The 17,429-nt window shown below is 39.9% G+C and overlaps 1 protein-coding gene across 4 annotated transcripts in view; it reads left to right on the top strand.

Annotated features, from left to right (window-relative positions):
* The window catches only part of ACAP3 (ArfGAP with coiled-coil, ankyrin repeat and PH domains 3), a 137,287-nt gene that overhangs the window by 103,806 nt on the left and 16,052 nt on the right, over window positions 1-17,429 (top strand). For 3 of the 4 annotated variants that reach the window (XM_077250122.1, XM_077250123.1, XM_077250121.1), the window contains exons 11-24: window positions 2,450-2,562; window positions 4,196-4,247; window positions 5,366-5,466; window positions 6,847-6,958; window positions 7,083-7,291; window positions 8,524-8,593; window positions 8,675-8,769; window positions 9,528-9,736; window positions 10,865-10,963; window positions 12,761-12,862; window positions 14,591-14,683; window positions 15,154-15,374; window positions 15,522-15,631; window positions 15,736-15,846. In XM_077250122.1, coding sequence (XP_077106237.1) covers window positions 2,450-2,562; window positions 4,196-4,247; window positions 5,366-5,466; window positions 6,847-6,958; window positions 7,083-7,291; window positions 8,524-8,593; window positions 8,675-8,769; window positions 9,528-9,736; window positions 10,865-10,963; window positions 12,761-12,862; window positions 14,591-14,683; window positions 15,154-15,374; window positions 15,522-15,631; window positions 15,736-15,846 — 1,697 coding nt within the window. The remainder of the gene's footprint in view (window positions 1-2,449; window positions 2,563-4,195; window positions 4,248-5,365; window positions 5,467-6,846; window positions 6,959-7,082; window positions 7,292-8,523; window positions 8,594-8,674; window positions 8,770-9,527; window positions 9,737-10,864; window positions 10,964-12,760; window positions 12,863-14,590; window positions 14,684-15,153; window positions 15,375-15,521; window positions 15,632-15,735; window positions 15,847-17,429) is intronic. The other variant, XM_077250124.1, reaches the window with a different exon arrangement.

Genomic DNA, 17,429 nt, shown 5'->3' with positions numbered 1-17,429 from the left:
ACATGTCTGGACAGATGATAAAAGAGCAAGCCACAGTAGCCAATCAGTTCACTGCTTACATTTTCTAGCCTGTGCTTCAAAAATGAGTTCTGGATTATGATTGGTTGCTATGGACATAATTTAGACATTGCTAAATACATGTTAAAATTACAATATCCAGATTGGTTGCTATGGGCTACTACTCTACTTCTTCCCAATTGTGCTTAAACTGTAATGGGGGCTCCATAAACATGACTCTTTAATTAAAATTCTGTAACCAAATTATAGGGCAGAGGAATCTTAAGGGCTTGTCAGTCCCGGGTGCGACCTCTGCATCCATTATAGTTATGCCTCTGGGGCTTCCATTTTTTGCCGAAATACTCAGATTTTTTTCCTATTACTTTAGCAGGAGTCTCACCCTAGTGAATGTGTCACTTCTAGATCAGTGGTATTTGGAGTTACCATTAAAATATATTGCAGGCATCCTGATGAAATCGGCTTACAAAATGGCCGATCTTTAAACGGTACTGAAAAAAATACCCTATACTTGTTTTTTCTATCATCAATTTTTACAATTTGTTAGAGTGAACAATTATTAATTAATTTTATGGTGTATTCAAATAAAATGACCTTGTACACATGGGGGAATGAACCTTTGTCTCTGTGCAAATACATTGAAGAAACATGCTTTTATGTAAAATAACACTGAAAATTATTATTTGGGTAAAGATACATTGCTTTTATTTATTTTATTTTTTTTTTTGTCCAAACCAACGCCAGTTTCACATTTGGAGGGTGATATGCCAGGTCAGGCATGCCAGTATGAGAGAGAGGCTAAGACTGGGATCTAAGGAGTAAGGTTTCTCCTTGTGGAGGGTGATATGCCAGGTCAGGCATGCCAGTATGAGAGAGAGGCTAAGACTGGGATCTAAGGAGTAAGGTTTCTCCTTGTGGAGGGTGATATGCCAGGTCTGGCATGCCAGTATAAGAGAGAGGCTAAGACTGGGATCTAAGGAGTAAGGTTTCTCCTTGTGGAGGGTGATATGCCAGGTCAGGCATGCCAGTATAAGAGAGAGGCTAAGACTGGGATCTAGGAGTAAGGTTTCTCCTTGTGGAGGGTGATATGCCAGGTCTGGCATGCCAGTATGAGAGAGAGGCTAAGACTGGGATCTAAGGAGTAAGGTTTCTCTATGTGGAGGGTGATATGCCAGGTCTGGCATGCCAGTATAAGAGAGAGGCTAAGACTGGGATCTAAGGAGTAAGGTTTCTCCTTGTGGAGGGTGATATGCCAGGTCAGGCATGCCAGTATGAGAGAGAGGCTAAGACTGGGATCTAAGGAGTAAGGTTTCTCCTTGTGGAGGGTGATATGCCAGGTCAGGCATGCCAGTATGAGAGAGAGGCTAAGACTGGGATCTAAGGAGTAAGGTTTCTCCTTGTGGAGGGTGATATGCCAGGTCAGGCATGCCAGTATAAGAGAGAGGCTAAGACTGGGATCTAAGGAGTAAGGTTTCTCCTTGTGGAGGGTGATATGCCAGGTCTGGCATGCCAGTATAAGAGAGAGGCTAAGACTGGGATCTAAGGAGTAAGGTTTCTCCTTGTGGAGGGTGATATGCCAGGTCTGGCATGCCAGTATGAGAGAGAGGCTAAGACTGGGATCTAAGGAGTAAGGTTTCTCCTTGTGGAGGGTGATATGCCAGGTCTGGCATGCCAGTAAAAGAGAGAGGCTAAGACTGGGATCTAAGGAGTAAGGTTTCTCCTTGTGGAGGGTGATATGCCAGGTCAGGCATGCCAGTATGAGAGAGAGGCTAAGACTGGGATCTAAGGAGTAAGGTTTCTCTATGTGGAGGGTGATATGCCAGGTCTGGCATGCCAGTATAAGAGAGAGGCTAAGACTGGGATCTAAGGAGTAAGGTTTCTCCTTGTGGAGGGTGATATGCCAGGTCAGGCATGCCATTATGAGAGAGAGGCTAAGACTGGGATCTAAGGAGTAAGGTTTCTCCTTGTGGAGGGTGATATGCCAGGTCTGGCATGCCAGTATAAGAGAGAGGCTAAGACTGGGATCTAAGGAGTAAGGTTTCTCCTTGTGGAGGGTGATATGCCAGGTCTGGCATGCCAGTATGAGGGAGAGGCTAAGACTGGGATCTAAGGAGCAAGGTGTCTCCTTGTGGAGGGTGATATGCCAGGTTTGGCATGCCAGTATGATTGCTACTTCAATAGGTGGCACTAGAGTTCAAGCCCTCTTCCTCTCTAAAGAGACAATTGGCATATTCTCGTAGTGTGAATCACGCAGTGTGATACCAATTGATGACCTGATGACCTGACCATCTTTTAAATTATTTCTATATTTAATGTAATCCATTCTCAATTTTTTTAAACCACGTTGGGTGCAGATTCCCATTTAAATCCATGCTTATTATTGAGGCAAATACTATATAAACTATGTAAGTAACCATTTATTTGCTTTTGGCAGGATTTCTCCTATGATGATTCCAAAGCAGAGTTTAATGTGGATGCCCCCAATGGGGTTGTAATGGAGGGCTACCTCTTCAAAAGGGCGAGCAATGCATTCAAGACGTGGAACCGGTGAGTGCAAATTTGTAATGGCCAGTATCAGTTTATCCTTTTATGTCCATGTCATGTATTGAAAACTTCTTTCTTATTAAATATATTTACACACAGTGGAGAAAATAAATATTTGATGCACTGCTGTTTTTTCAAGTTTTCCCACCTACAAAGGATGGAGAGGTCTGTATTTTTTATCATACAGATCTTCTCCAGATCTTTCAGGTTGCGTTCAGGTCTGGAGACTGACTAGGCCACTCCAGGACCTTGAAATGCTTCTTATGGAGCCACTCCTTAGTTGACCCTGGCTGTGTGTTTCGGGTCATAGTCATGCTGGAAGACCCAGCCATCACCCATCTTCAGTGCTCTTACTGAGGGAAGGAATTGTTGGCAGAAATCTCGCAATACATAACCCCATCCATCTTCCCTTTAGTATGACGCAGTCGTCCTGTCCCCTTTGCAGAAAAGCACCCCACAAAGTATGATGTTTCCCCCACCATGCTTCACGGTTGGGACCATGTTCTTGGGGTTGTACTCATCCTTCTTCTTCCTCCAAACACTGTGAGTGGAGTTTATATAAAAAGTTCTACTTTGGTCTCATCTGACCACATGATCTTCCCCTATACCTCCTCTGGATCATCTAGATGGTCATTGGCGATCTTCAAACATGACATGTGCTGGTATGAGCCGGGGGACCTTGCGTGCCCTGCAGGATATTAATCCATGATGGCGTAGTGTGTTACTAACGATAATGTTTGAGACTGTGGTCCCAGCTCTCTTCAGGTCATTGACCAGGTTCTCCCGTGTAGTTTCTGGGCTGATTCCTGACCTTTCTCAGAATCATCCTTACTCCACGAAGCGAAATCTTGCATCGAGCCACAGACTGAGGAAGACTGACAGTCATCTTGTGTTTCTTTCATTTTCTAATAATTGCGCCAACAGTTGTAGCCTTCTCACCAAGCTGCTTGCCTATTGTCCTGAAGCCCTTGCCAGCTTTGTGCAGGTCTACAATTTTGTCCCTGGTGTCCTTAGACAGCTCTTTGGTCTTGGCCATGGTGGAGAGGTTGGAGTGTGATTGATTGTGTGGACAGGTGTCTTTTATACAGGTAACGAGTTCAAACAGGTGCAATTAATACAGGTAATGAGTGCAGAGTAGGAGGCTTTATAAAGAAAAGCTAACAGGTCTGTGAGAGCCAGAGTTCTGGCTTGTTGGTCAGTGAGCAAATACTTATGTCATGCAATAAAATACAATTTAATTATTTTAAAAATCATACAATGTGATTTTCTAGTTTTTATTTTTAGTGTCTGTCTCTCTCAGTTGGTGCATCTGTGCTAAAAATTACAGACCTCTCCATTCTTTGGAGGTGGGAAAACTTGCCAAATCGGCAGTGCATCAAATACTTATTTTCCCCACTGTATACATGCATACTGTATATATGTAATTCTCTTTTACCTCCATGGAGTTTGATATAAGGAAAAAGTAAGATTTTCATACAGAATCATTGACAGTAATCCAAATAAGGTTCTTGATAGACTTGTGTCTTCTTTCAACCTTGAAACTATGATTATTAGTATTTTGTGATGCATATTGGTAAATTCTTTTGGTTCAGACATCTTCAAGTCCTATTAACTTTTATGTTTTTTTTTTTCATAGGAGGTGGTTTTCCATACAAAATAGTCAACTTGTTTACCAAAAGAAGCTGAAGGTAAGCTGATGATCATTTATTCAAGAGAATAGGAGCTGATCTGTGGTACTTGGCAGCGGCTGCTACACAATGAATGGATTCATCCAAATCTCATCTAATGTGTGTGAGGGCTTTTACAGCCGATTGATGGAGGTCCCTTAGCCAGATACCTTCACTGATCTGATATTAATGACCTACGCTAATCAATATTAGATGCCTGGTGAACCACCTTTACTTTGTCATCCTACAATGTGACAGTGGTTGATGGGCAAAGTGTAACATTTTGCAGTGGGTTTCAGCAACTTTTAGTTGAGCCTCTATTTCTTATATCCAACCATTTTTACACATTTGTGATTATTTTTGTTTTCTTTAATCATCATTATGATTGTGCACGAATGTGGTCAGCCCACCCATAGGCATTTCTCCCGAAAAATCTTTTACTTATGATTGCCTTCGCTTTTCCCGAAGTGCGATTCACTGTAGCTTCGGAGCTGAGGATGAGTCATTGGGAATAGTTATTGGCTCAATCAACCCGGTTATATAATTACTATCTGAAAGGCTGTCTATATGAATGACAGCAATCAAGATAATGGGTAAGAGGAGAACCGTGCCAGGAAAATCAAATTACCCAAATCTGTCATGCCAAGTCACCCGTAAATTGGGAAAGAGAAGTGGCTGCAGTTGTCGTCAACACATCCCAATAACCTCATTGTCGGAATAAAAGACGTCTTATAGGGGTGGTTGATCATTTTTGTATTTCCCTAAAATCTGCTGCTGGCACCTCTGGTAATCTTTTATAATCTGCTAGAAAAATTCATAGCAAATTTTCTTTTTCTGTCGTGGCTTAATGCAAAATTCTACAGACCTCGTTATGTAGTCATGATGGGTCCTGTAGAAAGACACTCTTTGCAGTTTTTGTCTGCCTTCTTCAGGTGATGTGGGTCTTGAATTGGGGATCATTTTTTAACCCTTAAATCTGGGACAGGTCGTTATGTCAATGACAGAATTCTTGCAAATTATGTTGGAATACACATGGTGCAATCCTGGATCAAGATTTTTGGTGACGTTCTATATTGCATTTACAGTACTAGATGATGTCAAATGTGTAGGTAGAAATCTAATATCTTCTGTTTTGACAGGATGGTCTGACTGTGGTCGTGGAGGACCTTAGACTGTGCACAGTGAAGCCCTGCGAAGATATAGAAAGAAGGTTTTGTTTTGAAGTGGTTTCACCCTCCAAGTAAGTTGAACACATAGTTCAGACTAATAGAACTAAACCCCAACCGGTCAAACATATGAGATGTGCACGTCCACCGCTCCCACATATGGGGTGTGCACGTCCACCGCTCCATTCATTCTCCTCTATCTCTGACAGTCTTACCGAGAATAGATGGAATGGTGGGAATAACCCATTAATGAAGACCGCTTGAACCCCAACCGAATCCCACATATGGGGGCGTGCACGTCCACCGCTCCATTCATTCTCTATGAGACTGGAAAAGTGTACTCCTCTATATCCGACAGTCTTACCTGGAATAGATCGAGTGATGGGAATAACCCTTTAATGTCAGGAACTATACTTCAGTATAACTTTGTTCCTCTGTAATTTTACCCATTTAACAATATACATATGTCATGGTATGGTTCCTGCAATCACACAGGTAAAGTAATTTTATTGTAATATATATTATATAATATAATCCGTTATGTTCACATAAAGTTTACATTGGAATTTAAAGTCGACATCTGTTTTCTAAGACGCCACCCTCCTTTCCAAAGTAATGCTAATGAGATGGCACTCATTTGTGTTGTGTAGACCAGCGATTGTTAGAATAGTTCAGTTCAGGCATTCACAGGAGCAAGGGAATCCATGATTTAAGCAAGGTCACGATCCACGGTTATGATTCATCCTATGATCCCCTTGCCCAGACTCCCCCAGCAGATGTTACTTAAGGAGCCATATGGCATCTATAGAAATTAAAATATCAGTCACGATTCTTCTAGGGAGCATCAGTCGGACTTTGCAGCTTTTATTTCCATTTAGTATTTTGGAAACTTCATTAAACCCATGAGGAAAGATCGGTGCACTAAAGTAGTACACCCAAGTTTTTGCATTTAACTTTCACTGCTGTATATCGGTATCAGTCTATTATAACTGTGTACTATAGCGCCACCTAGTGGTAGTATTGCAGATACTCATTTCTATAAGACTTGGTTTCCTATTTTTAACACATTTGCACCAAAATTAAAACTCTAAGCTGGAAAAGTCGCTTGTGACCTGCAACCCCCAATTATCCAGCAGATTTAGATTTTTGGCAACTATCATGTTGGTCATTTGACATCATGTATAGCATGCGACCACATTTATAAGGCAGTACTTCCGATGTTGCAGATGAACTCTTTCATCCTATGTGTAGCCCTTACCTTAAACACTTGAACTAAACCTATATGGAATATATAAAGTAGAAAAGATTAACTATAAAGCCTGGTAAGCGAAGTGAAGGACGGCCATGCCTTTGTTCATGTATAAGAACAGACTGTAAGCTCTTCTGCTCACATTTATGATATTTAGTTGCTAAGTTTGGTGATTTTTAACCATTTCTATATCTAAAATTGCCAGGAGCTGCATGCTACAAGCCGACTCTGAGAAACTACGACAATCCTGGATCCAAGCTGTGCAAGCCAGCATTGCCTCCGCGTACCGGGAAACCCCAGAAAACTACTACATAGAGGTTGGTTCTGAAAATCTTCTAACATATTACATGCATAGGCTGATTTCTTCTTCATGTTCTTGACTTTGCTTCTATACATTTTGGTCAAGAGAGTATTTGACATAATGGGTATTTTTGTGTTCAGAGGCTTGACAGGACTGCATCCCCTTCCACTAGTAGCATTGATTCTGCCAGTGACTCGCGGGAGCGTAGCATCAAGGGAGAAAGCATCCTGCAGCGGGTGCAGAGCATTGCTGGCAATGACCAATGCTGCGACTGTGGACAGACGGACCCCCGGTGGGCCAGCATCAATTTAGGAATCACACTTTGCATTGAGTGCTCAGGAATTCACAGGTATGTCTTTTTTAGTTTATGGCTAGCGTTAATATAAATATACAGGACATAGAAGTTTCAACTATGGACAAACCTATGCCCTAAAGGTCTGATGGTTAAGGGTCCAGAGGACAGCAATCGCAGCTATCAGACTCTCTAAGGGGCGCAGTCGGACAGCTGTATAAATCGGACCGCAATGCAGACTGGCCGGTGGCTCTCCCTACTGAACATGACCGCTACATAGACATAAATACAGCTCTCATGCTTGGGTAGGGAGAGCCGCCGGCCAGTCCGTGCATTGCGGTCCGATCTCTGTCCGATTTATATGGCCGTCTGACTGCAATCGTGTGCCCTTACTCAACTTAATTCTTATATAGCAATGCCATCTGCACAGTAAAGTTCTTTTTCCAGTATTAACTTATTAATTAGTCGCTCCATTGTTGCATTTTCTCTTCTGGTTGCTCATTTCGGGGCATGATCAGAGTTGGTTTAAGGCTGGAGAAATCCTATAAGGTCTGGCTGTTCCTGTTACACAAGGACTCTACAGGATCTAGTTGGTTCATAGAAAAAAATTGAATATATATTTTTTTTATTGCATACGTACAATGTGGTTTGGGCTGAATGTAGTTTTTTATCTATTCGTCTTGATTTTTTTAAACCAGTGGAAGAATAATACTGTGACGTGTCTTATGTCTTAAATAAAAACCAAGAAATAAATCAATAAAAAAATGCAATGTTAAAAACAGGCTAAAATACTCCAAAATACAATAATATACAAAGAAAAAAAAGGAGTACAAAACTGCCCCTGTATAAAAAGTATGTCAATTATTTATTAGTTATCAATATAATCATAAAATCACCACATACATGATTAGAAAAAGATTTTTTCAAAGACAAAGAAATATATAGTGAAGGACACAGAACAGAAAAAGGTCCGACACAATTGCATATATCACAGGACTGGGAAGTCAGAGATCATAGTATATATTCTGTATTACACCGCTATCTAACCACCATGAATATAATCAAAGTAAAAGAAGCATAATGCCAATGTGGCTATATCTCTATACACGTGACTGAGTTGTAGGCAGTGCAAATCCTTATATCAAAATATAATCTCACCCAATTTCGTCCAGGCAATAGGTCAGACCACGCAGCCCCAACGCGCGTTTCGCGTGGGCTTCCTCAGGGGGCTGTGCAATGTCTGTGTCTTATGTGTCTGTGTCTCATGGGCTGTGTCTTATGTCTTGCAGGAGTCTTGGGGTGCACTGTTCTAAAGTACGTTCTCTTACATTGGACTCCTGGGAACCAGAGCTGCTTAAGGTAACAACATAGCATTCTAGAACTAGCAAAACGGAATATTAGACGTTTTAACACGACTTTCCTCTCCTTCTCTCCCACAAGTTAATGTGTGAGCTGGGAAATAGCACAATAAATCAGATCTACGAGGCAAAGTGTGAACAACTAGGTTTGAAAAAGCCAACACCCGGCTGCTCTCGGTATGTATTACAGGAGGCCAGACTCCTAAATATGCGCTTGCTTGGGCTATGTTCGCACATCCAGTAATCATCCGATAGAATGGATCCAGCAGTGATCTGTTAACAAAGTTGTGCAGACAGAACTTTAGTCCTTTTTTTAAATACCTTCTCTCTGCTGGATCCGTTTTTTTTTTTGTAATGTTAAAGTCTATGGAAAACGGATCCAGTAAGTAATAAACGGATCCATTAGAATTTAAAGAAAAATGGATAATTGATTAACGGATCCAGTTGAAGTAAAAAAATAAAATAAAAATTCTAGCCCAAAAAGTTGTCTGCACGTCTTGTTTGTCAACGGATTGCTGCTGGAACCGTTCTAACGGATGATTACTGGACATGTGAACGTAGCCCAATAATCAGCCACTTAAATAAAATAAACCCGCTAATTCTGAAGTCTCCAACCTTTTTAAATTGCAATAATTAGAATATAAAATCAGGTCTTTGATGACTTTACTACTAAAATACAAGACTCTGAGCAGACAGAACCAATTAGAGAATACTGATAAAACGCTTCCAAAGTTTTACAGTAGAATATTAATTCAGTTTCTATTTTGCAATGTCCTTGTAAAGGCTTGATATCCTTACAAGTGCGTTTTTATATACTTGTTTTAAGCCTTTGATAATCCAGAATGGCCAATAATTCAGCCCCTTTCTATAGGATTCCGTGGACGCCATTACATTGTACGTTGTTTTCTATGACTAAAAAGTTTGTGTTGTTGCAGACAGGACAAAGAGGCCTGGATAAAAGCAAAGTATGTGGAAAAGAAGTTCTTGAAGAGGTTGGGGAGCGTAGACTTTGATAACGATCGGAAGTCTCAGAGGTGGAGCGTGAAAAAATGTCAGCGAAATAACAGCTCCATCAAAGCTCCGTCTGCACGGAGAAAGTACAGGCACGAAGGCGGAAACACGTCTCCAGCCATGCTTTCCTCAGGTATGCCTTTAACTAGCCCAGAGAACACTTCACTATTTCTTCACTATTCTTAAATACAGTGGTCTAATGTTTTGTTGTTTTTTTTCTCCTGTCACAGTCTGTATTAAAAAATAAATAAAAACTAGAAATTTTGCAATTTTCACACTGGCCACTAGGGCACTTCTAATTTCCTTTCCATAAACAACACATGCACATTAGCCACAATGAACAGACTAATTCTATATTGAAGTGTCTAATGAGCATGTGCAAAGGTTATTAAAAAGAAGAGGGTCAGCTGTGACTTAACCTAGGATTCACTAATCACAACAAGCGATCTGTTGTTGAAGTGAATCTGTCAGCAGGTTTTAGGTTTTGTTTTTTTTCTGAGAGCAGCAAAATGTAGGGGAAAAGAACCAGATAACAGGGATATGTCACTTAATCAGCTGTGTGTTGTACTTTTCAATACAATCAGTGTTTTAGCTGTAAGAGATTATCACTAGTGGACTAGGTCTCACATGCATGACAGTCCAGCTAATCTGAGTAACCCTGCCTCCTTCGCTGAGTAACAGCTTTCTGCCTATGCACAGTGTACACAGGAAGCTGCCAATCAGTGGTGTTGGAGGGGTTATACAGAGCTCAGTACTCTGAGCTTTGCTGGATCTGCAGCAGAGAATGCTGGGATTCTATGAAAACTATCTAACTATCTATTCTATCAGTTAGTGATACATCGCTGGAATCAGGCTCTCTGCTCTTACATTATGTTGCTCTCAGATTCCATGAGTGAAAACTGTTGACAAATTCCCTTTAAAGGTGTTACCTTTCTATGATGATAAGGAAACTGCTGTAAACTCCTGCTGAAAGGACAGGAAGTACGAGTCTTCAAAAGAAAAAAAACAGCTGTAAAATTGCAAGAGCGCTAATTTAAAAAAATAAATAAATATCACAATATGAAAAAAAAAACGCGTTTTTTAAATATATGTAATACAAAAACCTTATTTAAACAATATTTAATTTTCCTCCCTTTGACTTCTCTTTTTACTTGTGTACATGTATGGTTTATATATTAATGCAATGTGGTCTGTGTCTTCCATGCTTCTATCATGTTGTTGTCTCTGTGCGTTCACCCTCTTTTGTTTCCTGTGTTTCCAGCGGCAAAATTTGAGCGAAAATTCCGTCGCGATTCCCTGTTTTGTCCAGATGAATTAGACTCCCTCTTTTCATACTTTGACACAGGCTCGGGGCCACGTAGTAAGTACTCACTGTTACATTCCTCCATCTGCGAAATCCATCTCCATGTAACAACTGAATATGTGTGCTTCGTAAAATCTCTCCTATATGTTAACATATGGAATGGTCTAGGATACGGGTGTGTCCGCTCTTCACTTTTCTTGAATTACGTTATGGGATATTCCCATCTCCAAGATCCTATCCCAATATGTAGTAGGTGTAATAATAATGTTAGCAAATCCCTCCAATTAGTAATGTATAGTTTTTCTGATAAGCTATGTTGCTTACTCCATATGCAGGGCTTTGCTGTAGCTTTAGGTATCCATGGTTAGGACTAAGTGACACTATATGATTGGTTGTAACCATGGATATATAAGCTACTGCAATGCCCTGCACATGGGGTAAGCAACATAGCTTATCAGAATAACTATACTACATTTCTAATTGAAATTATTTCTTCTTATTAATATTATTATTAATGATGTTATCGATTATATTATTATTACTACTACTTCTTACTACTACTGCTTACTACTACTACTACTACTACTACTACTACTTATGGTGATAGGATCTTGGAGATGAGAATACCCCTTTAAGGCAATTTTGCACTATTGAGGAAAAAAAGTATACATTAAGGTTTTGTTTTTTTGTGTTTTTTGGTTTTTTTATGTGGGAGCCTATAAGTGACAAATGGCTGTAATATGTCATCTGACAGAGGCATCCATCAAAGCAATCTATAAAAAAAAAAAAAAAACACATACCCAACGGGTTTAGAAACAAGCAATGGAAGGACACATCTGTCAGTCATACTAACACTAGAGCGGATCTACATATACATTCTTAAATAGATCAATAGACCGGAGGGTGCTGGTATACTTACATTGAAAAAAATCCATATCAGAATGGCTGTATAATCCTGTTATGAAAATGAGCATTTTATGAATGACAGAGGTCATGAGCCCAGGTGTATTAAGTGTCTTACCGACAGCTGCAGCTTGTACTGAGCAAGGTGAGAACTAAGCAGGGAGGAGGGACAATGAGGATCTGTCAGTTAGCCGAAGTGGATTGAGATAGTTATAATTTCTCGATGGATTGTACAGCTATTCTGACATGGATTTTTTGGTTTAAGTACAATAGCCTCATCAGGTCTTGGAAATCTCTATAATAATGAATGTGGTCTGTTGTGAAATCCTGCTTAGATCCACAAGTCTTGTGATTCTAATCCATCTTGAAACTAAGGAGAGATTTTAACGCCACACATATTACAAATCTTATGACATATCATATACAGAGAAGAATCAGATGTTTGATAGCGTCATCCAATTGCTATAGATACCATCTCTGCATTGCTCCGGCACAAGCACTACACAGGATCCTTCTGTGTGGGAAATGAGTAAAATGCAATTATGCTAGAAAGCGGTTACATGCTTGCTGATGCTTTTGACAGTCGCTTGTCCTTTGCTATGGGCAACACTGCATAATATATATATATATATATATATATATATATATATATATATATATATATATATATATATATATATATATATATATATATATATATATATATATATATATATCCCAATATTTAGCATGTGATTTTTTTATTCTTTTTAGCTACCTTCATTAACCAAATTTATCATATATTATTTTTCCTTTTATTATACGAACCTATAGTGTAGAATCAGCTTTTTTTTGTACTGCTTAAATTTCACCTCCATTAGTGATTTGCATGAGTAGTTTCATCATCATGCTAGTAAATTAGAGACACAAGATTGTGTTCCTAAATTGATTATGCCCTCACCTTCCTCTTAGGTGCCAACCAGCTTCCTGCGCAGCACCCCCTGCCAGCTGCACCATGGACTGGCAGTGGCGCTGAGCCCGGTGGGAGCGCTATGCCGTTCCTCCCGGATGGAGGTAAGGTCGGCGGCAAGAGAAAGACGTACATTTACCTATACAAGAGATATTCTAGCAATGGTTTCACAGTCCAGTGTGGACACGTTATGCAGTCAGGCCGTTTTGCCCTGACCTTTCAGATGTACCTGCGTGTATGGACCCTTTACCATAGCTTAGTTATTATCACTAGAATAGTATTTTTTATCATCGGAGCAATGTTTATTTTGTACCTATAGCAACTTTATGGCGTACAATATGTTGTCTGTGGGGTATTTGTATTTTATGGTCACAGACATTGGCATACATAGGAGAAAGGGAGTCCCATAGCAAAAAAATGAATAAGTAATCAAAATAAACCCCCATTGTGATGCCACTTGTCATGCTTCTCTCTTATTCCCAAAGTTATAGAGAGGAGATAACTTTCTAAACAATGGGGGTGGGGGGGATGAAGCTGCTGCGACCCCCACGATCCTGCAAGTGGGGCTCTGAAATTTCTAGATGTGCGGCATTATTCCATTCATTTTCTATGGGACTGCTGGCCACAGCTGAGTGCAATGCCCAGCTTTCTCCATGAATGGAGTGGTGTCATATATTCTCTGCCACCGCTTCATTACAACAGGGCATTTGGGAGCCCTATCTCAGGATCAGTGTGAATAAGAGCAGTCAGACCCCTCTGATGATAAAGTTAAAGGGATATTCTCATCTCTAAGATCCTATCCCAAAGTGTAGCAGGTGTAATAATAATAATATTAGCAAATGCCTCCAATTAGAAATATAGTACAGTTCTTCTGATTCACTATTTAGTTTATCCCATGTACAGGGCATTGCAGTAGCTTGGGTATCCATGGTTACAAGTAACTGTCACTTTACGAGTGGTCGTAACCATGGATACCTTAGCTACTGCAATGCCCTTCTTATAGGGTAAGCAACATTGCTTATCAGGAGAACTATACTACAGTTCTAATTTGAGGTATTTGCAGTAGCTTTGGTATCCATGGTTACGACCACTAACAATTCACTAACTCTCACTATATGAGTGGTAATCACCATGGATACCTAAGCTACTGCAATACCCTGCACATGGGGTAAACGACATAGAGAATATGAAGAACTGTACTACATTTCTAACTGGAGGTATTTGCTAATATAATTATTACACCTACTACATATTGGGATAGGATCTTGGAGATAAGACTTAAGACTACCCCTTTAACTCCTATCCCATCAATAAGTAAATATTCACAACCTAAAATTGTGTGGCCTAAGTCCTTTTGCAAATGTTGGGCAGTTCCTCACCTTCTTACTTGCTTTATAAGGGTTTCACCACCCAGTAGCAGATGTGAAGAGACTAATCTGGACAGGACCCCATTAACTAACAGCCCCCATAGCAGCTGCAGAATTTCCTTATAATCCACAGTGCTGCTGCACACTGACAGCGCACAGACCCTTATCCTTAGGTGATGGGACTCCGCACGTTCATTGGGGAAGCACACGTGATTACAGCCAGTGTGACTTCATTGGCCGTCTTATGTTATGGATTTTTAGTCCTCTTCTAGCGCTTTCAATACACGTGGTTATTACTGGGCCACTATAAAAGAGCACTAGACTCCTAGAGTGATCTTACTGGCGGTATTACATCTGCTGCTCATGCAGTTAGTGAAAAATCATCATTGTCTTTTTCTCTTCCAGTTTTCACTTTCTTTTCCCTATTTTAACATGTTTTTGGCTTGTTTTCTTTTGGCCCCGCAGGTCTAAGCAGCGACAGTGGTCTGGGAGGAAGCACAGATGGAAGCAATGATGTCCTAGTGTTTGGCTCAGTGGTAGACAGTGTCACAGAGGAAGGTGAGCATTCACTTAAAGTGTAAACTTACGTTTTTTTTTTGTTAGTTTTTTTAAATTTTGTCCAGCATGGAAAGTTATTAAACTTAGTTAATCATTTTATTAGAGGTTTTGTTTTAATTTCTGTAAAAGGAATAAAAAAAAAGTTGCATGTAAGTTTCTTCCAAACCCTGCTTCTGGAGGGAACTGGAGCTGACCCATCACTGCCATCATCTGTACTCCAAATGAGTACATTCTGATACCAGTGCAGGTGAAGGCTGGGGGAAAGCACTTCCGTGCAATTTTTTAGAGAAATCCTTTTGCAGTGATTTGCAAATTTTCCTAACTTTTCATGCTGGACAACATGATTAAACATAAATAAATAAAAATGAAAGCTTACATACTCTTTTTAACTTAAAGTATAAGCATTGTGCAAGAGTAATGTTTTATAAAATATTATGAATTTGCTTACTTTTTTTCTCTTTTGGCATTAGCGTGTGAGGTCTCGGAAGAGTCTAGTGGAGAAGCCGAGACTGAGCAGGAGCCGTCTGATCCAGAGGACCTGCGGGAGCTACACCCTGGGCTACTGATGTACAAAGCATCTCGTGCGAGGAACCTGCCAATCATGGCTGAAGCACTCGCCAATGGGGCTAACGTCAACTGGGTGAACGACGAGGATGAGAGCAAGACGCCTCTGATTCAGGCAGTAATAGGGGTATGCAAGGACGCTTTACATTTTTCGATTTTAATATTTCTGTATACAACCTCTTACCTGATCACCCACTATGTAATAAAACCTGTTATTTTATTACAGGTTCAATGTTCATCCTGAGCTATGTCATGTCTTCTGCCTTCTTTCTAGGGTTCGCTGATAGCGTGCGAGTTCCTGCTGCAGAATGCCGCCGACGTAAACCAGACTGATATGAGAGGACGAGCGCCTATACATCATGCAACGTATCTAGGACACACTGGGTGAGTATGAAGACCGTATGGATTCCAGGCCCTTATGTGCAGTGTATCAGCCATGAATATGTTTTTGCTGACGATCCTTTTAAAATTCTCTTTCGATTTTGCAGTCAGGTTTGTTTGTTCTTGAAACGAGGAGCTAATCAGCATGCCGTGGATGACGACGGTCAAGATCCTCTCAGTATTTCCGTGCAGGCGGCTAATGCAGATATTGTCACTTTGTGAGTGTACTCTAATCGTATCCTTAAAAAATGCATACAATGGGTGATGTCTAAGTAAATATATTTCTAAAGGTGCTATTGACATGAAATTCTCACCAGGTGTCAGTAACAACGCATCCAATCCACACGGGAAAAGAAATTAAGCCATAGATGTCTATAAAGTAAGTTGGGTAATAATGAGAAAAAAATATTGAAGCACTTATTGAAATTTATTTAAGACTTCGTACAAAAGTCGTTGCCATTTTAGCAGCTTTATTTTCTTTCTCTGAAACCAATTGAGTATTTTCTTGGCTGTGTGCTTGGGATCATTGTCTTACTGACATGTCCACCCTCGATTCATCTTTATTATCCTGGTAGATGGCAGCAGAGTGTTATCAAGAATGTCTCTGTACATTGAGCCATTCATCCTTCCTTCAATTATATGAAGCTTGCCAGTGCCATATGCTGAAAAAGAGCCCCTCACCACAATGTTCCCACCTCCAAATTTCACTGTTGGTATGGTGTTTTTGGAGTGATATGCAGTGCCTTTTGGCCTCCAAATATCATAGGTATTATGGCATCCAAAGAGTTCAATGTTGGCTTCATTTGACCAGACTATATTCTATCAGTATTTCATAGGCTTGTCTAAATGTCTTTCTTCAAATATGGTGTGACACCTATAGGTCTGTTGAACTTGTGCAATTGCGCGATTAATATTTATTTATATTAGGTGTTGGCATCTTTATTTAAACTGTGCCCATTTTGGATCACTTTATATACGCTCACTGAAAGCATAATGTGACACCCATAAGGTTATTAAATTAGCGCAATTGCGCGATTAGTATCAATACATACTAGGTGTCGCCATTTGTATTTAAATTGTATCCATTCCAGATCACCGTGTATATATATATATTGGGCAGTTAGTAATGATAATTAGAAATTCAGCACATAGTCAATCCTGTGTATTAGCGTCTACATTGCGTTTTCACTTGGTTGGATCATCTTTTTGTCCATATTGACAGATTGTCTTTATACTTGTTATAGTGAAAAAAATTTATTAAATTATATGAAATAAAAAATATATACTTTTTATACGTAAAAACTCTTGATTCTCCTCATTATTTTTGTCTAAATGTTGTTGAAAAAAACTTTACACTTTCTTGAACATTCTTTTTGTTCAGCAATGGAGTCTTGGGTGGTAAGCGCGCATACAGGCCATGGAGGTGAAGTGCATTACCTATACTGTACTTTTGTTTGAAACCGTTGTACCTCCTAATTCCAAGTCTTTCTGTAGCTCTCCATCAGTGGTCCTTGGCTCTTGGAAAACTCTTCTCATAATTAATTTCACTCGTCTTGTCTGAAATCTTACAGGAAGCACCTGGTCGTGGCCGGTTTATTGTTAAATTATGTTCTTTCCACTTCCGGATTATGGCCCCAACAGTGCTCAGTGGAACCTTCAGTAGTTTAGAAATTCTTCTGTATCCATTGCCATTAGTATGTTTTTCAATAATAAGGTTGCAATGGTATTGAGACAGCTTACTGGTTTTACCCATCATGAGATGTTTCTTGTGTAACGCCTTTTTGTAGCCCATCAGTTGAAC

This window comes from Ranitomeya variabilis, chromosome 4, assembly GCF_051348905.1.
Source record: "Ranitomeya variabilis isolate aRanVar5 chromosome 4, aRanVar5.hap1, whole genome shotgun sequence".
Taxonomy (NCBI): Eukaryota; Metazoa; Chordata; class Amphibia; order Anura; family Dendrobatidae; genus Ranitomeya; species Ranitomeya variabilis.
The sequence above is the reverse complement of the archived record's forward strand: the minus strand, read 5'-3'. Positions and strand labels throughout refer to the sequence as shown.